This window comes from Rutidosis leptorrhynchoides, unplaced genomic scaffold (assembly GCF_046630445.1).
Source record: "Rutidosis leptorrhynchoides isolate AG116_Rl617_1_P2 unplaced genomic scaffold, CSIRO_AGI_Rlap_v1 contig247, whole genome shotgun sequence".
In the NCBI taxonomy this organism is placed as follows: Eukaryota; Viridiplantae; Streptophyta; class Magnoliopsida; order Asterales; family Asteraceae; genus Rutidosis; species Rutidosis leptorrhynchoides.
In genome coordinates, this window is record NW_027266496.1 from 26,309 (window position 1) to 51,638 (window position 25,330).

The window sequence follows — 25,330 nt, forward strand, 5'->3', positions numbered from 1 at the left end:
ATATTTTGCCTAATTTAATTTTTATTTTTTGAAATGAACCAAGTACTAGTACTGTACTCCTCAAAAGAAAAGTACTATTGCAATTATGAATATGTTATATGTAAAATTTTACTTTTGTCATCACCATCATACTAATTGGATACCATGTAGCAGAAAGTGCACGTGTCAATGACGTGGTCACTATCATAATCAGACTCAAATTAAATGCGAAAGCATGCTTACCATAGCAATTTAACCACATTATTTATTAATGCCACGTGCAACAACATACTTAATCTAACATAAATTGCTCATTAATTAACTACACAATTTATCTGTCTATAATTACAGAATTATTATTATGATAGATTTCAATTAGTTCCACTCATTTGATTTTTTTTTTTAAAAAAAAACTCTCAAAAGGAGAGTTGGAACGGCACGCGCCTCGGTGTTGATTCATAGTACGATCGATTCGATTCGATTCGATTTCAATATTTTCTATTTATCCGCTGTCTGTTATTAGTATTGTTTTGTCATTTCTATCTTCTTCTTCTTCTCTCCACTACTCTCTGTAAAAACTGTCTCGTGTAAGTAACTATGTCGTCTCTCCTCCTACATATATTAAACGCACCGTTTTATAAAATACAAATGTACTAATATGCATGTATATATAATATGAGTGGTTCTTCTTCTTCCTTATATTGATAGTTGAAAATGCTTTATCCAGACGCCGTCGTTTTAGCTTATTCTATCTGGCAGCTAGCTAGCCTTTCTAATCCTATATATACAATACAGCTCTCTCTCGTCTCGTGACTACTTTTAACATCTTTCTTCTTCTTCTTCAATACCAGATCAAATCTCAACCGTCCGATTCCTCTTCCTCCTTATCGCTGTTTATTTATTCTTGACATTTGATGTGATGTTTCTATAAATATATTCATCTCTCACTTCCTTCTGTTATGTAGATTTCTCCGGAGATATTTCTAGTACTAGATAACTGGAAAAACTTGCTGAATCGCCCAGAACTGCTAATCACTCCGAGTCCTAGTCCGAGTCCGACTCATCATCAACTCGATTCTTAAGCTTAAGAGCATTTTATTCATGGGAAAGGATTTATTGATTCCATCTTCGTCTTCTCCTTCTTCATCAATGGCGGCGATGAGAACACTCTCCATAGTTTTGTGCTCATCGTTATTAGTACTGTTTGTTCTCTCGTATGTATCAGGTGCGTTGTTAACTAACTATTACTTTGTTATTTTGCCATTTATTTTAACAAAAGCTCGTTCATCGAACCATTCATGGAGGTTTTTATTCCTTTTTTTGGTTTTCGAAAATGATACTGTTTATCTTTCAGTAACACAAGGGACCTCCATTTTATTCTTATTCTTAATTTTTATTGACTGATTTAGAAATTTTTTATGTTGCAGATTTGGGTATTCGCGGCGGTTCATCTAATCATGGGTTAGCTTTTAATCAGACGGAGAAAAGAACAATACTCTCTTCTTCACCGCATCGGAAGCTTCTTCTTTATGGTAACAACTCCTAAACTGAAAAAACATTCTTCTGCTATACAATGATAATCAAATTCTATAAACTCCTTATTTTGACTAGTGGGTCCTTTAATTTTTTGAACATTTTCTCTCATTTTGAATATCCAATTTTAATTGTTTTAAAAAATTCTTCTGCAATGATTCTAAAAATTGTTGGTGGGTTTGATTTTGTTTGCACGATTTTAGTACGTTTTAGTTGTCAGAGCAGAGAGGTGCATTGCCATTTCTCTGCCATTATGCTCTCTGCACGGTTATCGTTTTCTCTTTATGGCCCACACAAACCTTACACGACTTCATATATATCCAACAATGGAGATTTCTTTCCTAACATCAGGGTTTTATTACCGGTGCTCATTATCTCTAGTGCGCATGTTAGCAAAATCATCCATAGCTGCGGCAATTTAATGGATTATTATAAAATTATAGGATACTGTTTATGTTGTCATTGAATTTTCATTTTCAATAAAGAGGGTTTTGTGAATGAATGTGATTAATTTTCATGGAAAAGGCAATATATAGCTACATACACATACATTGGAAATTAAAAGCATGATGTATGATGCCTTGCCTCCTTCCTAGCTTGATTGCCTCTAGGCTTTTTTATGTGTAGTGGTGGAGACTGATCAAGTAGTATTTTTATGTTTTCCTTTTCCAAGTCTCCTTTATTGTACTGTTAATTCCTGTGAATCGCCTCCAAAAAGTGTATTTTGTCTGTTGACGCATTAGTTGGTTTTGTTTTCTTCTTTCACACTTTTATTTAATGATCTGCCAAGTGGGTATTTCTTTCTTGTTGCTTTTTCTAATAAAAAATGTTTTTTTTACATTTTTTGACACAACAAGACTGAATCTGGGTTTTTGTTTTTATATGGTTGTTTGTGCAGCAGCGATGGAGGAACCCAACAGAATGACTGGAGACAAGTGTACAAATGCTGATATTGTTATAAACCAGGGTCCCACAGCTCCATTGCCAAGTGGCATACCCACATACACTGTTGAGATCATGAATGCTTGTGTAACTGGGTGTGATATCTCCAGGATTCATTTAACTTGTGGCTGGTTCAGCTCTGCTCATCTGATCAATCCCAAGATCTTCAAGCGTCTTCGATTCAACGATTGTCTCGTCAACGATGGGAAGCCATTGGTGAATGGAGGCACAATCTCATTTCAGTATGCAAATTCCTTCCTTTATCCTCTTACAGTATCCTCAGTAGCCTGTCACTAATCCAAAGTTAGATGATGATACGAAATTATGACAATCAAACATTGACCTAAAGCAATGGAAGTGGAGATTACAAACGTACTCAAACTTGATTAAGTGATCTTCCTTATTTGCTTTATGTCTATGTTTGTAGAATTTTTTTGTGCTCAGAGGTTTTAGATACTGTATAGGGGGATATTATAGAGGAAGAGAAGCAGAGATGTATACTGACTGACTAATTTTTCTATTAGTCCATCTCTGTATACTTATATGGTAGTTAGATATACGGGAATTTTACTTAAAAACCGTTATTAGAAGAAGAATGTGTTCTGTTTCCTTGTTTTGCAAGCTTCATTTTGAGAATGTTAATAGAGAAGAATTATATCGCTATGTTTCTCATTTGGAAGGTACTGAAATAGTAGAGTAGTGTAGCCATTTGACTTTGTGATTAGGATCTGAAAGGTATAGGATATGGAAGATGACTCCTACTAGTATTATTAAAGATGATTTGATTGTGCACGTGCTTTGACTATACTTAAATTGGCTATAGTCTAATGCTACTATTGTGGTCTCTCGATGAATGCAATTGATAAGAAAGTTTGCTCTGATTTGGTCCTTTTCTATTTTCTTCTTCAAGGGGGTCCTTTGTATACTGTGTTATGTTGGGGACCAATTTAATTACTCTTTTCGTTGTATTTCAAAATCTTTGGTAGCGACAACATTATATAACATAGCAATTCTCTTCTCCATGTCCAGCAAGCAATCCCCCAATTTTCATAACAAATGCTACAACCAATGTTGCCCTAAAGCAAGATTTCTTATTTTTTTGGAGTAACCGATCTACTACTTCCGTCCCAAAATAGATGCAAACTTTTCAATGTATTTGGGAGTATTTCAGTAATTCAAATCATTAAAAGCTGCATCAAATAGATGAGACTTGAGAGATAATACCACATTGCCAATTGATTTAGCATTACCGTCAGTTAGAATGCTGCCCTCTCATCTAATATAAGCTACAAGGCAAGCAACAAAAGAAACTGGAGCTGATACGTTCACTACATAAGACGTATTCGAAACAAAATCGTCTAATATTACAAAAAACGTCATTAATAATACAAAACCTAACCTAACCTACTAGTTTTTTGATGAATACAAAACACATATCCTACTAGTTATATTATATAGACATTTCACAATTTTCACATTTGGGTATTTTAGCATAGTTGTTCAAACAATCTGCTTTATTTGGAATTCACATGTATATGAAAGAGTAGTCAAAATGGAGCACAAACACAAAGTGTTTACTTTTCAGAGCAGCAGGCAGTCAGAAAACGCCTTTGACAAGTTCCATCATCATATTATCATATATTTTATTCACTAATCATGGTTATACACAACTTCAGATATTAATTGGGCCTAAATGTAGCCCATCATATTTGGGCTTTGAAGGTTGTGAATGAAATATAAGGCCTTTACAACTTTGTACCTAATTTGATAAAACCCGAACCCGTTTAGATACTCGGGCAGACTTGTTTGGCGTCTTTCTTTCTTACATCTATAATTTTTTTTCTTATCTCATTATCAGAGCACCAACACACAGAGAAGAGAAGAGAAAGAAAGAAGAAGAGAAGCAAAAACGATGGCGTCTACTACCGCTTCAGGAGTTGGCTTAGGCCTTTCGTGTTCTACAAAGCTTTCAAAGAGAACCCCTTTGTACTCTTCTTCATCACGATCCTCTCGTCTGTGCGTCAAAATGGCAGTCTCCGTTGAAAAGAAGACTTATACCCTTGAGAAATCTCAAGAAGCCTTTAATGCTGCCAAGGTACTTCATTTCCTCACTATTGGATTATAATTCCTAGTTTCAGTGTTCTCTTTTCTCTTCAAGCAACTGAATTTTGTTATGCTTTTAAGAAATTGGTCTCCTCTCGTTCCAATCTGGGTCTGATCTACATTATCGAGCTTTATTCTTTCAATTTCACTCTTGTCGTAATTGTTTAAACATGTTTAATGTAGTTCAAGCTAATAGATACTGTGTTCAATGTCTCTCGATTGTTAAAAATGGACATCTTTGGTATTGTTAACGGAATTTAGGGCGGGCAATTCTATTTGGCCGCTTTTAAGCTATACGAGATGATCAGGATTGAGACGGGTCATTTCCTATGTCATCTCCTTCAACTGGAATACTGACTGAGATTATCACTTGCTTACAAATCTAAATGCAATTTTAGATCTCTCAACACACCCATTGTTTACTATCTCTACTTATATGTGAGAGTATTGTTTGCAGGAGCTAATGCCTGGTGGTGTAAATTCACCTGTTCGCGCATTTAAGTCTGTTGGAGGACAGCCGATCGTCATAGATTCTGTCAAAGGCTCTAAGATGCGAGACATTGATGGCAATGAATATATCGACTATGTTGGTTCCTGGGGACCAGCTATCATTGGCCACGCAGACGATGAGGTTTGTATCCTCTTATTCAGTCGCAAGTTTCAGAAAGAATGATCTTTTGTTTCTTACTCGTAGTGGTTTCCACCTTTTCTTTTCTCGAGAGTGTTTGGAGTGAAACTTTAAATAGGCAGTCATTGTATAAACTTCTCATGTATTTCGCTATCTGACAGGTACTTGCTGCTCTGGCCGAAACAATGAAGAAAGGAACCAGTTTTGGTGCTCCTTGTCTTCTAGAGAATGTTTTAGCAGAAATGGTGATTTCAGCAGTTCCAAGTATAGAGATGGTTCGTTTTGTCAACTCGGGAACCGAAGCATGTATGGGCGCCCTTCGTCTGGTTCGGGCCTTCACCGGAAAACCAAAGATCATCAAATTCGAGGGTTGTTACCATGGCCATGCCGATCCATTTCTAGTAAAGGCAGGTAGTGGGGTAGCCACTCTGGGGCTTCCTGACTCGCCTGGTGTACCGAAAGCTGCCACCTCCGAAACTCTGACAGCTCCCTATAACGACATTGCTGCTGTGGAGAATTTATTCAATGCAAACAAAGGGGAGGTTGCTGCTATCATTCTAGAACCCGTGGTCGGAAACTCCGGCTTCATAGTACCAAGACCCGAATTCCTAACCGCCATACGTAAGCTCACCAAGGAAAATGATGCGCTGCTGATATTCGATGAGGTTATGACCGGATTCCGTTTATCTTACGGTGGAGCTCAGGAGTACTTTGGGATAACACCTGATGTAACCACACTTGGGAAGATCATCGGCGGTGGTCTTCCGGTGGGTGCTTATGGAGGACGGAGGGATATCATGGAGATGGTAGCTCCAGCTGGACCAATGTACCAAGCTGGGACCTTGAGTGGGAATCCATTGGCAATGACAGCTGGCATACACACTCTTAAGCGATTACAAAAGCCAGGATCATACGAGTACTTAGATAAGATAACAAGTGAACTTGTTGATGGGCTCTTAGAGGCTGGAAAGAAAACTGGTCATGCCATGTGTGGCGGATATATCAATGGCATGTTTGGATTTTTCTTCAGGGAAGGACCCGTTTACAACTTTGAGGATGCGAAGAAGAGCGATACTTCTAAATTCGGAAGGTTTTATCAGGGAATGTTGCGGGAAGGAGTGTATTTGGCTCCTTCACAATTTGAGGCTGGCTTTACCAGCTTGGCTCACACTTCTCAAGATATTCAGAGGACCATCGAAGCAGCTGAGAAGGTCCTTGCACAAATTTAATGTAGTTAGTGGGTCCCTGTAATTTATGTTAAGTCGTTGCTATTTCTTTCCTTGTACCATTCGTGTATCTATCTATGACTGCCCTTTTTGTAGGTGAGTTTGGCGGCTGCTTTGTATGTTCTCATTCAATAAATTAATTACCACATGTTTGAAGTCGTTATGTATCATTTGCCATTAATATATTTATTCAAGTGGTGCTTTATTTACCACAATAATAAGTACAACTTGATAGAATATGTGCTCGTTTCGCTATCATGTTTGAAAATGACTGGAATAATAGTTAAAACTAAAATCTTTCTTTAGAATATTCTCCGAAACAAAAAAATCTTGGTTAGATCGGTAGATTTTGACTGTGAATTTAAACTTAATTATGTCATATTGGTTGATGGTTGGTTTTACTAAACAAGTTGAAGGTTGCAAGTCCCTGATGTTTAAGTTCAAAGATAAGATTTGCCTCATCCTAGTAATTAAAGCGATTTGTTCCCTATAATTGGATAGATGATCACTGATTTGCTAATGTAAGCCAAAAAGTCAGGGCTGAGGGACAAGCAACCTCCTGGTTTGTGAGCCAAAAAGTCAAGACGTGTAAGATGAAAAAGAAGAACAATTCTAGAACACAATATAATGATCAAGCTTTTACTTAATAACAAACTGAATACACATGAAATTCTTTCTGAAATAAGATATGATTGCCGATTCTGTTTTTGCATGTAGAAGACAGCCTATACAGATTTACAATTTTACTACAAATCATATTCAAGCTATTACGGAAAAGGAAAACAAACGGAGGAAGGAGGAGAAGAACAGAAACCCACATTCCACTGATCACACATAGGGGCAACGAGCATGGGATTTTGTGCGTTGCTCCCAAAGTAAACAATGTTTCGAAGTAAATAGTATTTGCTATCACAATATGGTACATGAGCAGACAACTTTTTTTGGTGTTGTATCAACCTTCTTTTCTGCATATGTAAAGGAAAACCATAAGCAATCTTGTCTGGAAATGACAATACATTCAATTTCTATACATTTAAATGCACAAAGTATTTGAAGCAGCTGAACATTAAGACGGCAACTTAGTTTCTGAGTACAAAGATAGTTGAAACCCTGATAATGAATATTAAAATTTACCCAGATAACTTCAAATGAACCAGCTTTGAATTTGGAAACCTCAATTATATGGAAATGAAACCACTAGTATCGAAATTAAGATGGAAAATTACCTGTTTTCGTCTTTGCAGGGGATGGCTGTACAACTACATGCATTATGATAAGCCCTCCAAGAACATCGCCAAAAGGTGCTTTGCACTGACCAACTGTCTTGCTGTTTTCTAAGATTTTACCAGAGCTTATCAGCTTGATTTCATTAGCAGCCTTTGGAACGATTGTTTTGCCTGGCAAACAAAACGAAAGATTTCTAAACAGCCACAAAATGGGAACTAATGATGCCAACTATTTAGGGGGGAAATAGTTAAGAAGATGCAATCAAGGTTTCCTCATGCTTATACAGAAAAAGTTACATTCAACAGCTAGATTTCATGCGATTCTTACTAATGGCTCACCAAGTTAATGTTCATTTGGAGAAACAAATCCATTCATTCACCAGATAATATACCATGATTCAATCGCTATGCGTTTACTTGATTATAGTAGCTAAAAATAAACATTGGCAAATGCTTAGGACTTGAACAAGGACATCGTATGAAGTCATACTATAATCGAGACTGCATAATGGGAATCTCTATAGTTTTATAGACCATGAACTGATAGAATGAATTAAATCACAAACAGCAACCATCAAGAGTGACAGACAATCCAATTTAGAATTCAATCAATACAATTTCAACGAATTGATAGAATGAATGAATAAATCACAAGAGAGGGATAACAAAAGATGATACCTTTAGGCCAATCAGAGAGAATCCTTTGCTTGAGCATATCGACGGTTGACGCCGATGCGTAACGGAACGGACCCAAATCGGACCCATCGAACAATCTGAACTTTATATCGACCAATTCTTCCTCCGGCATCGCTTCCTTCAACTTTCTCGATGCCACGTGTCGCTCACACACAGCAGCCTTTTCTTCTTCTTCTTATTCTTCTTCTTCCGCTTACTTTTTGTTCAAGAAGCAATCTAGAATTTCATTAAAACCAAATCTGTCTCAGACAGACACAAAAACAAAAGACAATAAATAAATAAATAAAATAGGGATCTGAAGAAAACAAGTTAATTAATTAATTATAATTACTTACTATTGAATTGAATTGAAGCAAGTAAAATACTAGTATACTAGTATAGTGGGTGAGGTGATGATGATCGACCAAGGTAGAATCTATCTAACAAAGTCAAGTCTGTAAATTCTCTTCTTTATTTATTTATGTATTTTGTTATTTTAATTTCCATTTCCATTCGGTCTAAAGAGTAAAGATGGGTTGGTGAACTGAAAGCAGACAAACCGACATCAAAACGACGCGGTTTGCCATATCAAAGAGTCTCTGAGTAAATTACGTAAATTGTTTTAGTTGTGTGTTTGGGAGGGAAAATTGTATTTATTAAATTGCTAACCCAAAAAAAAATTGGGCAGTCCACTATATACTGATTGGGCACTATTGGGCTTTACAATTGACTCGGCCCAAAACTATTCAGAGTCAAATTTTTTTAGTGTTTTTGGACTCCACACAGTATCCCCGGGAAAATGGATCACCGGAATAATCAATAATAATAAAGGATATTTAAGTTCTAGGTCCTGTTTTGTACAAAAACACATCCGAAGTAAAGAGAGAAGACTAAATTGAGATGACGTGCTGTTAAGTGTTAAGTACTTGAAAATAAGCTTCCAATCACTCCATAGTTTTTGGAAAAAAAAAAAAAAAAAAGATGCTGATAACAATTCAACCGAATCTGGCCGGTGATAAAAATGCGGGAGAGTAGTGCAGCCCAATAAGATTTTGAAATGAAGCTGGAATTCTGAGTTGGACAACACTCATCGTAGAGTCGATCAAAGAGAATGCAAATGTTGACCCAGAATTATTCATACAGTAAACAATTTCCGCGTACGGGTGGAAAGATATTATATTAGAGACTTCAATTCTAGTATTAATCTTCCGGCTGAGATTATGATTCAATTTGGAGAAGACAGCGGACCATCCCAAGCATAATCTCTGATTTAAAATTTCAAGACAAGTTTTTCCATTGGTAAAAAAGTCTGGCAACTTCAACTTTGTTGTGGTTTGATTTTCAAAATCCCATATGAAGAGACTAGATTCTAATATCATGTACAATTTTCCCTTCAAATATATTGATTCGGCTTTGCAATCTTCACCAGCCATCACGGTCCAAGTGAGCCAATCCTGGGTTATTGACGAGAAAATGTTCAGGTGATCGATTCCAAATCTCACCACGTAAAATTGATCGGAATGAACTCCATCGTAGGCTAGTGTTACGAATTCCTAGGCATTAAGCTAGAGAATGACATTGCTGCCCATGAATCAATTTAATGTGGCGAGATTTGAAAAAAGCTCAAAGAGCAAAACGTGGGTAAGTTGGACACTAAACATGTTGCTTGGGAGTTCTAAAGGGGAGAGTCTGTCTCGGTCGAGGATCGTGGAAATGGACTATTCCACTACGGTTTGCTACATCGACATGTTTAGACTGTAAAGGCCCACCCCTACAAATAGCCATCTACCTTCTAATCTCAGTATTGTAGTCATGATATGTATCCGGTCGATTTAACACGTCCTCACACTCCGAAGACGGACAAAGGTATCCACACAATCGAAAACGAATCTAGACTTTGATACCATCTTCAAAAAGGATCGAGGGTATAACTCAACTCTAAAAGCTATTTTATAGAGGAAGATTGCCAAAAGCCTTAAAGGAGGCCATGATCATGTATCGGCCGATGCGGGGACTTCAATAAAATGGTGAAAAGAATTAATGCCTTCTTTCCTTTCCTTTTTAGTAGAACTAATGTAATTAATAAATTCCCATCACCGTCTTCCAAATTATTGATTGAGTAAAATCTAGCTTTATCGATTTTCTGCTCTCTACCGTCCAAGTTCTTTTTAATGGACATGCTCTTTGGCCGTGGATGATTTCCTTCTATCATCTTTCTTTGAGTCTTTTTTTATTTTTTATGTTTGAACAAGAAGGAGAGAAAAAGTTATAACAAAAGGAAGAAGTGATTTTTCTTTTTATTTTTAGAGGGAGAGTGCTAGCTACCTTTTAATTTGTTATGGAAGTTGGAGTAGTGGTGAGAATTTTTAGTCAAAAACAACGGTATTTCTATTAAGACATTTGTTGTCATTATAAGCGTTCCTGACTTCTCTCGTCTTAATAGTTCACTATGTCTTATTTATGGACTCTCGTTCTTATCTTAGATCGGTAACCGGTTCAATATCGTCGTAAATAATGATCTAACCATAGACGAGAAGATGGAGTCTTGGCATCCGAAAGACGTCAATATAGCTAGATATTTTTTCTTATTGTCAAAAAAACAATATTCCTAGCTAGAGAGCTAGATGTCTTGATTCTCTATATCTATATAGTAAGAAATAAAAGAGGGGGAGAGAAGTTTGAGAGGAAGGAAAATATATATTAATTCAAGAAAAATAAATAAATGATTTGGTCGTGTTGAATGTAAGTGTGTATTCTTAGTAGTTTTGCCAATTGTAATGGATAATTTGATTCGTTTTGGATTGGGATATCTTATTTTCGTGGAATGAGTTAGAGAATCTTTGGGTGATATCAATAATCATGTAAGAATCTGTAATTTTTTAAATTAATTCAGTAATAGTAGTAATATTTTAATCGTTTATCAAAAAAAAGAAAAAAAAAAGTTTAAATAGACATACTGTTTCCTAATTTGAAACAGTCTGTGTTTGTGTCCTAATCCCAGGAAACAGTCTGTGTTTGTGTCCTAATCCCTTTTATGAACTAGGAGTATGATTCTTCTCGATCTCTATATAATCCAGCACTAGCTTGTACAACATACAAGATGTAAATTAATTTGTCTTTTTAATGGAGTCATCTGCCATTAGTCTTTCTTCCGATATAATTCTTGAGATGTTAGCTCGAGTTCCGAACAAAACTTTAGCTAAGTGTAGACTTCTTTCCAAGGAAATTAACATTCGAACAAACGAATCAACTTTATCGAATCTCCATCATCAGAGAACAAAAGTTGGCGGCTTCTTTATTCAACCCAGATATCGCTCCATACCTAAATCAACTTTTGTAGACTCCCCAACAACCGATGATTCTGGAAAATTGCCAATATGCCTGGATTTCGTACCTTATTTTGGTGGTACATGAGTATATAATATTATTGCATCCAGCAAGCAAGGTTTATGGCTTTGCATCCACTTTGATAAAGGTCTGTATCATTACATTGTATGCCAGCCTTGTACTAAGCAATACAAAGTGCTATCAAAATATAATTCGGGTTGGGGGGCAAATGTTGGCATACAAGTGTCGGGAACAAACCCTCTCCGTTTTAAAGTGGTAATATTTCAATTTTCTGTCGACAATGGTAACTATTTTGTTTTCGATTCAGATTCTTGGTGTTGGGATGCACGACCAAGGGAAGAGGGCCCAAATAAGATATGGACATTATATCGTTGCAGGGTTGTCGTGTCTGTTTGTGGCACCCTTAATTGGCTCACGATTGATGATGGAATATGTGCATTCGATGTAGAAGAAGATAAATGGAGGATCATTGGACTTCCAAATCATGAAATCGATGTTCGTAATGACGAGGCGCAAATCGTAGATTATGAAGGTAAGCTTGAACTAATGGTTATGCAAAGATCGAGAATATTGCATGAATGTGTGATCATGGTGTGGAATTGTGGGTGTACAGCTCGCAAAATCTATTGACAAAGGTCAAAGAGATACTCCATTAGTTTGGAACCTAATGAACACAAAACCTAATTTAATGAAGAGGAACACTTATTTTCATCACAATTGTCAAATGTTAGCCATTTGTAATGGTGATGTTCCACTGGTTAACAATTACAACCAAATCATATTCTACAAAATGAGGAAGATTTGAGTTCGGAACAAGAGAAGCTAAACCCCAATTGTCTGTCGATTTTTCCCTTTGAATCATATCGCGAGCCGCTAGGCACTTTAAGTAAATAAACAAAACAGTGAGAAATAGAAAACGCAGCCGATCGACAACGTGAAACTCTGCTTTCTATTGTTGCAATTCTCTATAAAAATATGTCACAAGTTTTTTTTCTTTCCTTAAGTAGAGGATCTAACTCTAGGATTATGTATTTTTAGGCCTGCTCATGGACCGGTTCCGATTCAGGGTGAAAGAACCGGATTTAAGACGGTTCCGATTTTTGAAAAATTTGAACCGTTCATGAAACATTCGCATACGGTTCAGTCTCGATTTAAGGCCGGTTCAGGTTGAAATTTAATTAATTTTAATTATTTTTTGGATTTAAGTTATTTTTTAATATTTTAAATGTATTTAAATAAAATTTAAGAAAATAATTATAATTTTTTTTAATATTTGATAAAATTAATGATGAAAAAATTTATTATTTTTAATTTTTTTGAATCGATAAAAATTAGGTTCGTGAACCGGTCAGAATATGAACCATCGGATTGACGGTTTCATAACTTGTGGTGTCACCCGTTCCGGACCAATTGATCGGTTTGGTTCAAGATTTGATAAGGCCGGTTTCGATTCGGTTTAGGATTCGAACCGGCCCATGAGCAGGTGTATGTATTTTATATTTTTAATCTTTATTTAATATATACAGCAAGTAAGTGTGCAGACCAATTTCAATGTGAATAATCAATTTCTATAAACAAACCCAACAACTATGACCAAACAATGAACACAGCAATTTAAAGGAGTTGTTGCGAGAGAGAGAGAGAGAGAGTCGAAGATCCATCAGCCATGGGAGAAATTCTTGCCTACATAGTATGTAACACATAAGTACATACATATGCTAATCAAAATCAGCCATTTGTCATTTAATGAGTTAGAATTGCCATGTAAATGATGATGTGTTAATCAATTATAAAAATGATTAAGTAAAAGATAAGTATAAAATAAAATTGGTAATTTAAGAAAATCGGATTATCTCTCCTCTCTCAAAACTTCTCCATGCCAGCCCCAAAATATCATCCTCTTTTTTTTCTTTTTTTTATGTATTTTCATTTTCGGCACTAGAACCTAAACCTTCATCTAGAATTTTTTTTTTTTTTTTAAGAAATTATGTGATTCAATGTTCTCGATTTTGGTTTTATTAAAAAAAATCAGGTGTTTTTTTTTTCTTCATTCATTGTGTACACATTCAATTCAGTTGGAGATTTTAGATTCGTGATTGAAGTCTAAATATTTAATTTCAATTTTTGTTATACAATTTTAATTAATCATTTTTGTAATTAATAAACACATCATGAATTACATGACACATTAGACCTTTAAATGACAAATGGCTGATTTTGATTTGCATATGTATGTGCTTATGTGTTACATACTATGTAAGCAAGAATTTCTCTTGTCAAAGAATACCATTCACGAACTTAAACAAAAAGCTAGTAATTTTCCATAAATTAATCAAAACAGAAATTACAGATAGACGAATTCAGCCGATCACAGGAGCTTGATCGATTTGTTATATAGACAGTTTACTACTACTAATAATTAAAAGGTTTACTTAATTAATATATTTCGAGAGCTATATATATACTAGACACAACAACTAAAAGAGAAAAAGAGGGATATGACATGATCATATCCTTATAATGTGACACCAATTAATTAAGAGTTAATTTAGTTAATTAATATTGCAAGGTCAGAGTTTAGGAGTAGATGCTTGAATGAGGTCAGCTTCAGTAATAATCTGGAGTTCTTTGACATGAGCAAGTTGGTCTTCAACAAGAAGAGCTTCAGTTGAATTGTTCCTCTCTGGAATGACTAAATTAATTTCAATTGCACTAAGCTTCGTCACATCAACAATGTGTTCATCTTGGTTCAATATTTTTGGCTCCATCGTCTCTAGAACTACCTTCTTTGAATTTCTGTACATCATGTAAAGCACCATTTGGATAATACCAAAGAGGAATCCAAGTGTATTTGGAACCTGCATTAATTATTTTTTAATTAATCATTATATTTTTGTAAGGAAAATTTGAATTATTAAATTGTATATTAATTAATTGTAGCAAGCTAGGTTAATTACTTACTGCTATATTCCAGTCCTTTAGGGAAAGACCATAGCAAAACCAGGCAACGGCATTAAAAGTGAGGCACAATGACAATGAAAATGACATGAACTCTACGCTTTTGGTTTGTATCACTTTTTTCTGCAAATACATTACAAAATTAATAACATTACAAACAGGGAAATTGATTTAATTAATTAATTATTGGTTGATATAAACAAAAATTATTAGTTTAATATAATTACCACAATGCAAAGGGGAGCAGCAAAGACACTGAGAGCAAACGCCATGCATATGTAACCAAGAACCCTAAGACGGGTTTCAACTTTTCCCAAGAACATCGTGACTAGACAAATTGTGCCGAATCCAAAAACGTTGAAGAGCAGAAACAGTTTCACGAGGATAATCTGGTACATAAAATCATGATTGTTAATTAATTAGTTTGATGATTAAGCATGATAATTCATTATAATCAAATTAAGGTTTACATATAAAATATACTAACCCTTTCTTTCTTTGGTGCATAGTAGAAATAGATTCCAAGATAGACAGTCTCAATGACACAGAAGAAGGAGTTAATAGTAATGAGAAGAAACTCATGTTGTTTAACTAAGGCATAGTACATCCATAGCATTGCACTGAAGAGTGCAACCACATAAGGAACGGATTGGAACCCTTGTGCAGTTTTTTTCTTGTATATTTGATAAAATGTTGGCCTGCAAATTTCATTCAAAAATTATATTTAATACCAAGTATTTTGGCAAAATAAATTAAATTTAACGTTGTTATATACAAGTAGAAGAAATTAATTATAATCGAATAGAAACTTACAAGGGAGCAAGGCCAACCATGAAAGAGATGACATTACCTACAACATTGATAAAATTTTGATTATTAATTAAAATTATTATATATCGTGTATAATATTAAAACATTGTACATAATTTTTTTTGAGGGAGATAATATATCATAATTAATGCATGTTGACGGTGGGCACATTATAGAAAAAATATGTGGGAGATATATGCCTAGCTATAAAAATAGATACTTCCATTCTACTTTATTTAGTATTTTCCTTCTCCTTCCCCGACCATAAAATCTAGTCATGAGCACTTTGTATATACTGTGACAACTTTCTTAATTAATTATCACAAGGTAATGAACATGAACACAAGGAAAAATTATAAGACTTGCTCTAGCCGCCATAAGACTGACACAAGGAATATTTATGCATGTGTTCAAGTGATGCTAACCCTAACCTGGTAATGAAAAAGAAAAAAAAAACCCTAAAACAAAGCCCTAGCTACCTAGTTACAAATATTTAGGCTTTATACAATTATACTGATCAAGATCTTAAGAAACAGGTAGCTTCCTAAATATGTATATAATAGAAAAGGGAAGAACAAGAAATTAAGAATGAAAATATAAGATTAATCTACCTAGAATGCCAAAAGCAAACGTCCAAGCTTCCATTGTAGCAAAAAATTTCTATCAACTGTTAGTAACTAAGTAGCAAACTCTAGCTCACTTGTTATAACTCTCTTTCTCTCTAGGATCGAATGTGTGTTTTGCAAATGACATGAAATGTGTGCATTTATACAGTGTGAAAAGATAGGGTTTTGATTAATGGAAGCTCGATGGATGCAAGTTGCAGAAGGAATCTTCATTGTAATGATCAATGTAACAGTTGTTGTAATTGTGGGCTATAATTTTTCATTTTTGTTTTACCTCAACATCTCATGAAAAATAATACTTTGAGAGAGTACACTTTAGTTATCCAAAAACATCTTTCCAGTTGTTCACTACTCACCTTTACCTCAACATAGTCAAACATCTTTCTAGGTTTATTGCTCCACTTAACCTGATTTGGCTGCTTTCTCGTCCACGCAATTTCTCTCCTGACAAGTTGTTACTTCTATTCTTAGGACATAACAAAATTTACGTTTCTCCCCACTTTCTTCTTTCTGATGTGTCAACCACCAAGTGGTTTATTAAGGTTTACAACTCATGTTTAGTCCTACGTGGCTTTGGAGTACTTCCTCTTGGGGAGACCTCTCTAGACTCGTTTCCTTAAATATATGTTCCCAACTTTTGATTTAATTAACGACTGATAAGACTTAACTAATTGCTTTAGTAATTAACTTTTCTGAAGAAGTGGTTAATTGTAATACGATGATTAATTGGTCCTCCTAAGCAAACTTAGTTAAAAGTTAGACTGATCATATACAACAATTAATCTAGCTACAAACCACATGTTTCTTTCCGTGCTCCTATATATACAGCAAGGTGTTTGATGATTAATCTATTAGCCATCTTAGATTAGTTCTGCTATATAATTATAAGTTGTCATCTAATTATATATATATATATCTTATTTAATTTTTAGCAAGGACCTTTTCCTAAGAAAGTATATACAGTGTTCGATCAACTTCTAGACGCTGATCTCATGACCAATAGAATTGAGGTCTTGTTGTCGACTTGATTATAATGGAGCTTTTGAAAGAATAGATCATTTCTATAGATTGCTTTCAGTCTAAGATCCAAAAATTATTAATAATGACAAAAGAAAGAAATGAAACTAATTAAGCCTATCAGCGACGAGGAAGGAAAATGGTTCTAGGTTCTCAAATGAAAGGGAAGAACTCAAATTTGACCAGAATAGTGCACTAAACTGTAAATGTCCGGAACACTCTAAAATTCGGTTAGGCCCGAATTAATCCTGTCATGAAGATTTTAATTATAAAAGCTCAAATATACAAAACATGTTCCAAATAGATAATTTAAAGGCATATTAATTCTTCCCTTATAAAGGACGGATTACATGCTTTGTAAATAAATATTTGGGTTTCATACAACCCTAATTGATCTCTAATCAGTCTAATCTACATATATATAAACACACACAATAAGGACATATTCCCTTTAAGAGCAAATTTCAATATTCTGACGACTCGCTTAGATCACGTGTATAGAGAGCAAATCTTGTCGGTCACATGTAGACGGTAGACGCTTAATCCCTCTCTCTTCTAGTCTCCGATTTCGATCAAGCTTCCGTGTCTTCCGTCGACGAAACAACATATATAATTAAGCTAAAAAGAATATGACGATAACTTCACCTTCTAGCGCAGTTAAGAAAACCAAGCTATATTTGTAGAAGCTAGCTAGCTAGGGATCCTCGGATTTTGGAATATTTCCTATATATTGGTACCCCCAAGATAACCTATAGAGAAGATTTTAATGACGCATGCACTATGGTGGCAAAGTCAAATCTCGTGTATAGTTCCGTGGAACTAGAGACATATTATTGTCACTCATTGCCATCAATATCGCCTTTCGCTGGGGTTTTCTTCTATGTTAGCATCGTTTAGGTTTAGACTCTGATTAATGTAGCAATTACTAAGTAAATTTTACCACAAATATTATTCTGAATCTGTGATCATCTATAGTGAACTATTACTTTGAACTTTAAATAGGTTACTATAACTTCGATCGATCTATCATCTATATATCTCAATTTGGTCTTACTACACTCTGCTAGATTTATTGCATTATTAGAAACAAATTAACAAAAGTATGCATATATATAGAGAAATCAATTAATTAACTGAACAAACTGAGGCCTAGAATGATATGGATATAAACCTAATATGTGACGTGGATTTGATTTTCTATTATGTCAGAACCAAAAAACAAAATGGATATGGGAATGAATTGCATCTATATACATAATACATATGCAGAGAGCGAGAGGGTGGGGTGATAAAGAGAGATTAAGGAATCTATACTACAAAGAGAAATGCATCAAATCCACTTGCTTACTAATAAAATTGTATATATGATCCACTACCTCTATGGAGCTTTCTGATGTGTAATCGCAAATATTATTGGACGGTCCTGATTTTACTAGAGATCTCTCTCGATATTCCTCAAAGCACCTAGAACAATCAGACGGTGGAGAATCCACTAAATCTCAACATCGTCATACAACAGGGTTTTTACTCGAGTGTATATTCTACTTTACTCGATAAAAAGAAACACACATTCTTTCACCTTGCTCAAGTATATTCATCTACCCTAAAGAGAAATGCTACATTCTCACGTGCCAGTTGATGTAGAATGTATATTTATTGCCGGCGACTATCTGATCGACTTGGATGGAGAAGCAAAAGCCGACGTAAAGATTTTGAGAAAAAGTTAATCGATCTTTTTTTTAAGTCTCCCTGAATATCCTCACAGTCGACAGCCGTTGGACTAATCCTTCATGTCCACAGAGAAAGTTAATTGATCTTTGATCTATAAAAACTCTCAATAACAGAATGTTATTTAATCTCCTCCTTTGGTCTTTGAGAATTGTCTAGATTGTTCTAAATTTTATCAGTAAAATTGTTTATGCTTCTAAGAATGTGCCACCAGTGCCACCGAGATGTAAATTTGCTTTGAAAGAGATAATTAATGCGCAATTTTTATTTGCTATATACAGATATAAAATGCACTTTGATTTACATTGAAATAAAACTCATGAAATATAAAATTGATCAAGATATAAGAAGAAAGATCAGAACTCTAATTTTTAATGCCCGATAAATTTGTTGTTGTCCCTTAAAGTTTAAGTCTGTGAAATATAATGGCTATGGCTACTATCTGAAAGTGAGACAATGACGTATAAAACGTCTTCCAGGAATATTCTTGATACTAGTTCTGGAAAAGTGCAACTTTTTGAAAGAATATTTTTCCTTAGAAGTTTTTTATCCAAATATAAAATGTCAGGAGAGAGGCGTTTTAGAGAAAATTAGCGGGAGAAACATATATTTATATACACATTAACCTAAAATTACAAAATATCTATTTTGAGGCTTAGAGAATATATAGCAAGAAAACGTTACGAATAAATGGAAAAAAAAATCTCTGATCTTGAATTTAATTGACATTTATAAAAGGATTTTTAACAGTTTGGGGACTTTAGAAGTAGGTGTTTGTTATAACAAGTGGAAGACAATTTTACATTGAATCAGAAAACAGAGTGTATTAGTAATAAAGTTTGTTTATCTTAGCGATATGACTTGCTTGAAGGCGCATCTCTGCTTCCTCGAGTTCCAAGAAAAAATTGATTCCAGAATCACCAAAAAAAACTTATATAGATCGTCTCACAATAAAATATTCTTCTCAGTTAACCCCCAAATTCTGAATTGGGTCCATCATAATCATTCAGATTGATTTAGAACACTTTTTTTTAATGTTAGATTGATTTAGAACTTAAGGATGAAACTGCTATCCTTTGACTGTAGGCTGTAGCGGAATCTTAGGACTAGTGACAGAAAATTACCCCTTTTCACTTTCTTTTAACAGAATTTTGAGTGGATAAAATTGTATTAGACATATCATCTACGCACTAGCTGTAGCTAGAATTTGAACTGACATTCAAACTCTGAAGTCTGAAATAGTTTAATTTAACCCATAACATTGTACATTATTCTCAAATATGTACATTTTTAAAGTATAAGGATCAAACCGTCCGAAGGGTAAACTTACGGCAGAAAAGTGGACCGAAATGAAAGTCTTCTAGAAACATGTATCAGTTAGCCCATACTGTCAGGAAAAGCTTCGCTAGTATTTGTATAGGCCTAGTTTCAAGTACGAGGCTTTTATATTTTTAATTCACGCAATATTCTTGGATCATTCTATAAAACCTATATATTCTTTCACTTGCACAAGTATTTCGAAAAAAACCTAGATTAATGAACAATGAAAATTCATATTTTCACGCCGAAAATAAAAGAAAATATCGCCTTAATAAGAAAGAGAAAAGAAAAAATACATAGATAGGATAGATACATATATTGAGCAATTCCTCTCCTTTACAATTTTCTACAACAGGAGGGAAATAATTGCAATACAGAAAATTTCAACCAAGTGAAATACAAGGTAGATACGTACGTACGTACGTACGTACTAGACACAAAGATACATATCGATCGAGGGTTAGCCACGTCGGATTTGATATTCAAACTTCACATAAAATTGGTTGGGGTAGATTCCCATTCATGGAAGGTTCTCCTACTACTTGCTTATCATGAGCAACCGAGCAAGTAGTCATTGGGTTATGATTACCAATCTTGTTCTTCTTGTCTTCACTCTTTTCTTCGTTATTTGGCTGTTGGTTGCTTGTAATTTCAGCCGCCTCGACATTAGCCATGTCGATTTCCACGACGTCGATCTTAACAGTATCGGTTTGCTGGTTTTCGGAAACCTTAGTGTCTTGTTTGAGTATTACTTGACTCTTGTTTTTGTAGTATAGATAGAGTATCATCTGAACAACTCCAAAGAGTACTCCTAACACATTTGGAAGCTGTAAAAGCAAATTAACGTGGTTTAGATATTTTTTTTCATATAGTTTACTAACATTAAAATTAATAAAGTTAATTCAATTGCTTTATTGGATACAAAAGATAACCTTTTCATGAGATATCCATGGCCAAAAGAAAAAAAAAAGCTAAATAATAATTGAATATGGTCGTCACATTTTTGATCCAAGTTGTATTATATGACATAACGTCTCTCTAAATTGGGAAGTTTTAAGTTTATTGATAAGTAGAAGACAAATTAATTAACTTTATTTAATTGAAAAGAATATAAAAGAGGAAGCACTACTTACCGCTATATACATATCCTTCAAAAAAATTCCATAAAAGAGCCACATAACAGCACTCAGCGTAAGGAACAAGGACAAGTAAAAGGGCATGAATTCCACACTCTTGGTGCGTATCACCAGTCTCTGCAAAATTATTAACAATTTATGATTAATAAAATAATCAATCATTTCCCAATATAATCACGAAAAGTGCATTTATAATTATCGATAATTAATATTTCTTAAAGTTCGAAGATACGGATAAAGTCCTTACCATAATGCTTAGAGGTGCAACGAACACACTGACGGAGAAGATTACACAAACCCATCCAAGAACTCGAACTCGGCTCGGTCCACTTGTGAAGAAGAAGTGTGACACCAATAGTATCGCACAAAATCCGGCAAAATTCAACAGGATGACAAGCCTCATTGTGTACATCTACAAAAGATAAACAGAAAACAAGTTCAATTTAATGAAATTTTATCTAGCTAGGGTATAAATTATTTCGAAAATCAATGCGCGCGCTTCAAGGAGAGATCTAGAATAATAGAAAAGGATAGGGTCTAATACTAACCCTAGCTTGCTTGGTAGCATATGCAATGTAAATGGCAATGTAAAGTGTCTCAATGAAACAACCAACCGAGTTGATTGTAACAAGGAGAAAGACATCAGATTTCTGTGATGCATAGTACAACCAAAGCGTGCCACTGAAAAGTGCAACCACATAAGGAATTGATTGGAACCCTTCTGTTGATTTCTTCTTCACAATCCTATAGAATGTTGGCCTGAAATAATTTCATTTCAAGAAATATTTAGTGATTATCTTTAACTATATATATGGTTCATCTAGACTATATCAAGAAGCAATTGCATGCTTAAATAAAATAAACTTACAATGGAGCCAAGAAAACCACGAACGAGACAATGTTACCTAATTAAAGAAGAAAATTAAGTGCAATTAGTTAAAAAAATAAAATTAAGGTAGGTATTAATTAAACTATAATAGTTTATAATCTTCTTAAGTATATATATATATATATATATATATATACCTACCTAGGAGGCCGAAGACAAAGACCCATGTATTGTCAGTAGAAAAAATGGCCATTTTTCTTTCTCTGGTCTTCCTCTTAAAACTTATACGATGGATATATCGAAATGAAGAAAAAGAAAAGAGAAGAGAGAATGGAAGCCCTAAGTGATTTCTAATGTGTGTTTAAAGAAAAGGATTAGTAGTTATGAGCTATAAGGTGTATGGAAGCGAGGTATATATAGTGATCAGATTCTGCATGAAAGCGTATATGATAATTTAATAGTTAGTGGAGATGTAGTAGTATCAAAATTGCATGCACTCAACGAAAATTATTGCCAACGCATCACTAAAATGTAAAGTTTGTTTACTTAAATTGTTAAGCGGCCAGAATTACGTTACGAATAATTTTTATTTTTATTTTTAAAAAAAAAAAAACACTTTGCCACTCACCTTTCACGTGACCATTCCTTATTGTCTTTCCTTTTATGAGTAACTTTTTCTAGAGGAAAATCATGACGAGCCGTTATTATTTCACAAACGTACGGTATTTATTAATTAGTACAATATATTTATACTATATACTGTACAACTGCCATCAACAAAATCTAACACCAAATTCACATCTCATGTCTTAAACATGTGTTATTTACTTTCAGGTGATCAATGTTGCACGCTAACTTTTACTTATTTAATTATTTTTCATGCTAGTAATTTTTTTTTAACATGCTGAATTTCGGCGTCTAAATTTATGTTAAATATCCTAGAGTTAAAGGTGTATTAATCCTACCGCATCAAAATACCTATATTTACAAAACATCATATATATTTTGATACGAAAAGAGTAATAGAGTATTAGTCCGGAATATTGACGAAGTTTTACCAAAACAAGTCAGCCAATCTTTGATTTCAAGATTTTTTTTCCAAGAAATTAAGTATACATTATAGAAATTAAATTCCTACTCAGAGAGTTTTATTATTCTTCGACAAGTAAACCCTTGGATCATGACACCTCATTCATGGATCTAGGGTTTCAACCTTTCGTCAAGCCAAATCCTTCGTCAATCATACCGGAAAGTCAAACTCCACCTCGCCATTAACAAAGCAAAAATGCCATACGCCGAGAAGGTTCCCCGACGTAGAAGACGAGGTTTTCCTAGGATTGATATCTCAATGATCGATCAATGGAGTAACCATGATTTCGTTCTTAAGTCGGACTCAAATGCGTCCACACATATGACATATATAAAAGTGTAAGACATTTATTTAGAGCCATTTATTTAGGTCCTCACATTTTACTTCCAATGTACTTTAACAAAAAAAATAAAGTGCATAATTAGTGGAAAGGAAAAAAAACATGTTTATTATATGGGGACTTGAAACTATAACCTCAGGTATATGTATGTACGCTACGTCGCTGCCTATGGGGTCGAATATTTTTAATCAAATTACGATTATGTTCTAAAGTTGCGGAGGACAGTTAACACCACAGATCACCATAATTGGGATTTAGGACTAATACATTATATCACGTCAATCAAATCTTCTTTAATATTTAAAAATAAAATTGATTTTTTTAAAAATTATTTATTGTTATTTTGATTGTTTTATAAATTGTTATCTTGATTGTTTATTAAACTTAAATTCATTTATTTACATAATTTAATTAGCGACTCTCCGAAGCTATTAAAATAAGCTACAGCAATTGATGGGGCAAAAAAATGAGAAGAGGCTATAGCTAGTTCACCCTTAGTGGACACTCCCTAGACCTAACAAGCTCTCCGATCGATTTCTGCCCTTATCATATATAATTCACATTTCAAGTTAAAAACGCTACGCATATTCACAAAAACTCAACAAAGATAGCCCAAACAAATTTAAAAATATATATATTAAATTAATTATTGCACACTTTTTTTTCGATAGCATTTCAAATGATAAATTCATGGCCTAAGTTGGTACATTTTCCCTCGGGTCATACGAGAATCTACATAGACTAGAATAGACTCTTTACATGTCGTATTAAGAAATGTTTAAAACGCGACCAAACAATAAAATCAATCATAATTTTTTACTTTCGACTACTTTAATTAATAGGTGTATATAGTTTATTAAGGTATTGCGCTCTATCTCATATTGCTTTTGACCATCACGCGTGAACAGGGATTTCAAAGTCAGCTTCGTATTGATACAGGTGTACCTCTTTGATCTTATGATAGTAATATGTATCTACCATGTTTACATCACAAAAATCCACCAATTTAGTCACTTTTACTAATTAATTTCGATCGACCGAATGCCACTATTTTATTACTTAACTTTAAACATAAAGGAGAGGTACGTACCGTCCATACTTAATTGACGACCACATTATGTGATTTTGGTTTCGAATTCAAATGAAGCCATAGAACATGCTAACTGCAAAAAGCATAAAACAGGCTTCAATGATTCAAGTTCCTAATAATTTGGTTGGAGTTTTATATTCGCGTAAGCTTTCGGTAAGGCCGGTCGACTTTTGTAGATAGGTTTATAAGTTAGGAACAGGTGGTAACTGTCGATGTGTCTGGAATACTTCGAATCGGATCTTTGTTTAAGTCTGTGATTCCGGCTTGATTATATGAGGCTTTAGTGATCGGTATATTTCATGTTATATCAATTCTTATATATAAGAGATTAATAACGCACAAATATCATATCGAGTTTCATCTACTACTTAATAACACTAGCGATATTTATATACCTTGAATTTAAGGTTTTGAGAATGTGTCAGATGCATTCGGTTGGCATTCTCCTTCTAAGAGGGAGTTAAAGCCAACTAGAACAGTGGACTATATGGTTTGGTTTATACTCTTTCAAAAAGTTGGAGGTTCGATTCATGGAGAGCTAATATTAAGAATTATGGGTCAAATTGTATTAGACAAGAGGAGTTAAAAAAGAATCAAGAATTTCTAAAGTATTTTCAGTTCTCTTTCTTTTTAATGAATTCATAATAATTATAAGAAAAAATTACTAAAAATGTATATGTTCTTGTAACAAAATCATAATAACCTAACTCAGCTTAATATCATATT

General features: G+C 34.2%; 5 protein-coding genes and 1 pseudogene across 5 annotated transcripts; 3 read left to right on the forward strand and 3 right to left on the reverse strand.

Moving 5' to 3' along the window:
• Positions 1-1,080: 1,080 nt before the first annotated feature.
• On the forward strand, positions 1,081-2,962 carry LOC139882236 (protein TAPETUM DETERMINANT 1-like). Its single transcript, XM_071866597.1, has 4 exons — positions 1,081-1,204; positions 1,407-1,511; positions 2,411-2,727; positions 2,882-2,962. The coding sequence occupies exons 1-4, from the start codon at positions 1,081-1,083 to the stop codon at positions 2,960-2,962; spliced, it is 627 nt and encodes a 208-aa protein (XP_071722698.1).
• A 1,404-nt stretch (positions 2,963-4,366) lies between these two features.
• Positions 4,367-6,414, forward strand: LOC139882244 (glutamate-1-semialdehyde 2,1-aminomutase 2, chloroplastic). Its single transcript, XM_071866603.1, has 3 exons — positions 4,367-4,549; positions 5,015-5,188; positions 5,347-6,414. Exons 1-3 carry the CDS (start codon positions 4,367-4,369, stop codon positions 6,412-6,414), a joined length of 1,425 nt encoding a protein of 474 aa, XP_071722704.1.
• Positions 6,415-7,320: 906 nt separating this feature from the next.
• Positions 7,321-8,445, reverse strand: LOC139882245 (membrane-anchored ubiquitin-fold protein 3-like). The gene is made up of 3 exons (XM_071866605.1): positions 8,316-8,445; positions 7,638-7,808; positions 7,321-7,376 (listed from the first exon to the last, which is right to left on the reverse strand). Exons 1-3 carry the CDS (start codon positions 8,443-8,445, stop codon positions 7,321-7,323), a joined length of 357 nt encoding a protein of 118 aa, XP_071722706.1.
• A 2,990-nt stretch (positions 8,446-11,435) lies between these two features.
• LOC139882237 (F-box protein At5g49610-like) lies at positions 11,436-12,246 on the forward strand (annotated as a pseudogene).
• A 1,984-nt stretch (positions 12,247-14,230) lies between these two features.
• On the reverse strand, positions 14,231-16,073 carry LOC139882238 (bidirectional sugar transporter SWEET10-like). The gene is made up of 6 exons (XM_071866598.1): positions 16,040-16,073; positions 15,432-15,468; positions 15,106-15,316; positions 14,846-15,007; positions 14,622-14,741; positions 14,231-14,518 (listed from the first exon to the last, which is right to left on the reverse strand). Exons 1-6 carry the CDS (start codon positions 16,071-16,073, stop codon positions 14,231-14,233), a joined length of 852 nt encoding a protein of 283 aa, XP_071722699.1.
• Positions 16,074-20,601: 4,528 nt separating this feature from the next.
• Positions 20,602-22,337, reverse strand: LOC139882239 (bidirectional sugar transporter SWEET12-like). Its single transcript, XM_071866599.1, has 6 exons — positions 22,286-22,337; positions 22,124-22,160; positions 21,804-22,014; positions 21,503-21,667; positions 21,253-21,372; positions 20,602-20,946 (listed from the first exon to the last, which is right to left on the reverse strand). Exons 1-6 carry the CDS (start codon positions 22,335-22,337, stop codon positions 20,602-20,604), a joined length of 930 nt encoding a protein of 309 aa, XP_071722700.1.
• Between the last annotated feature and the right edge of the window lie 2,993 nt (positions 22,338-25,330).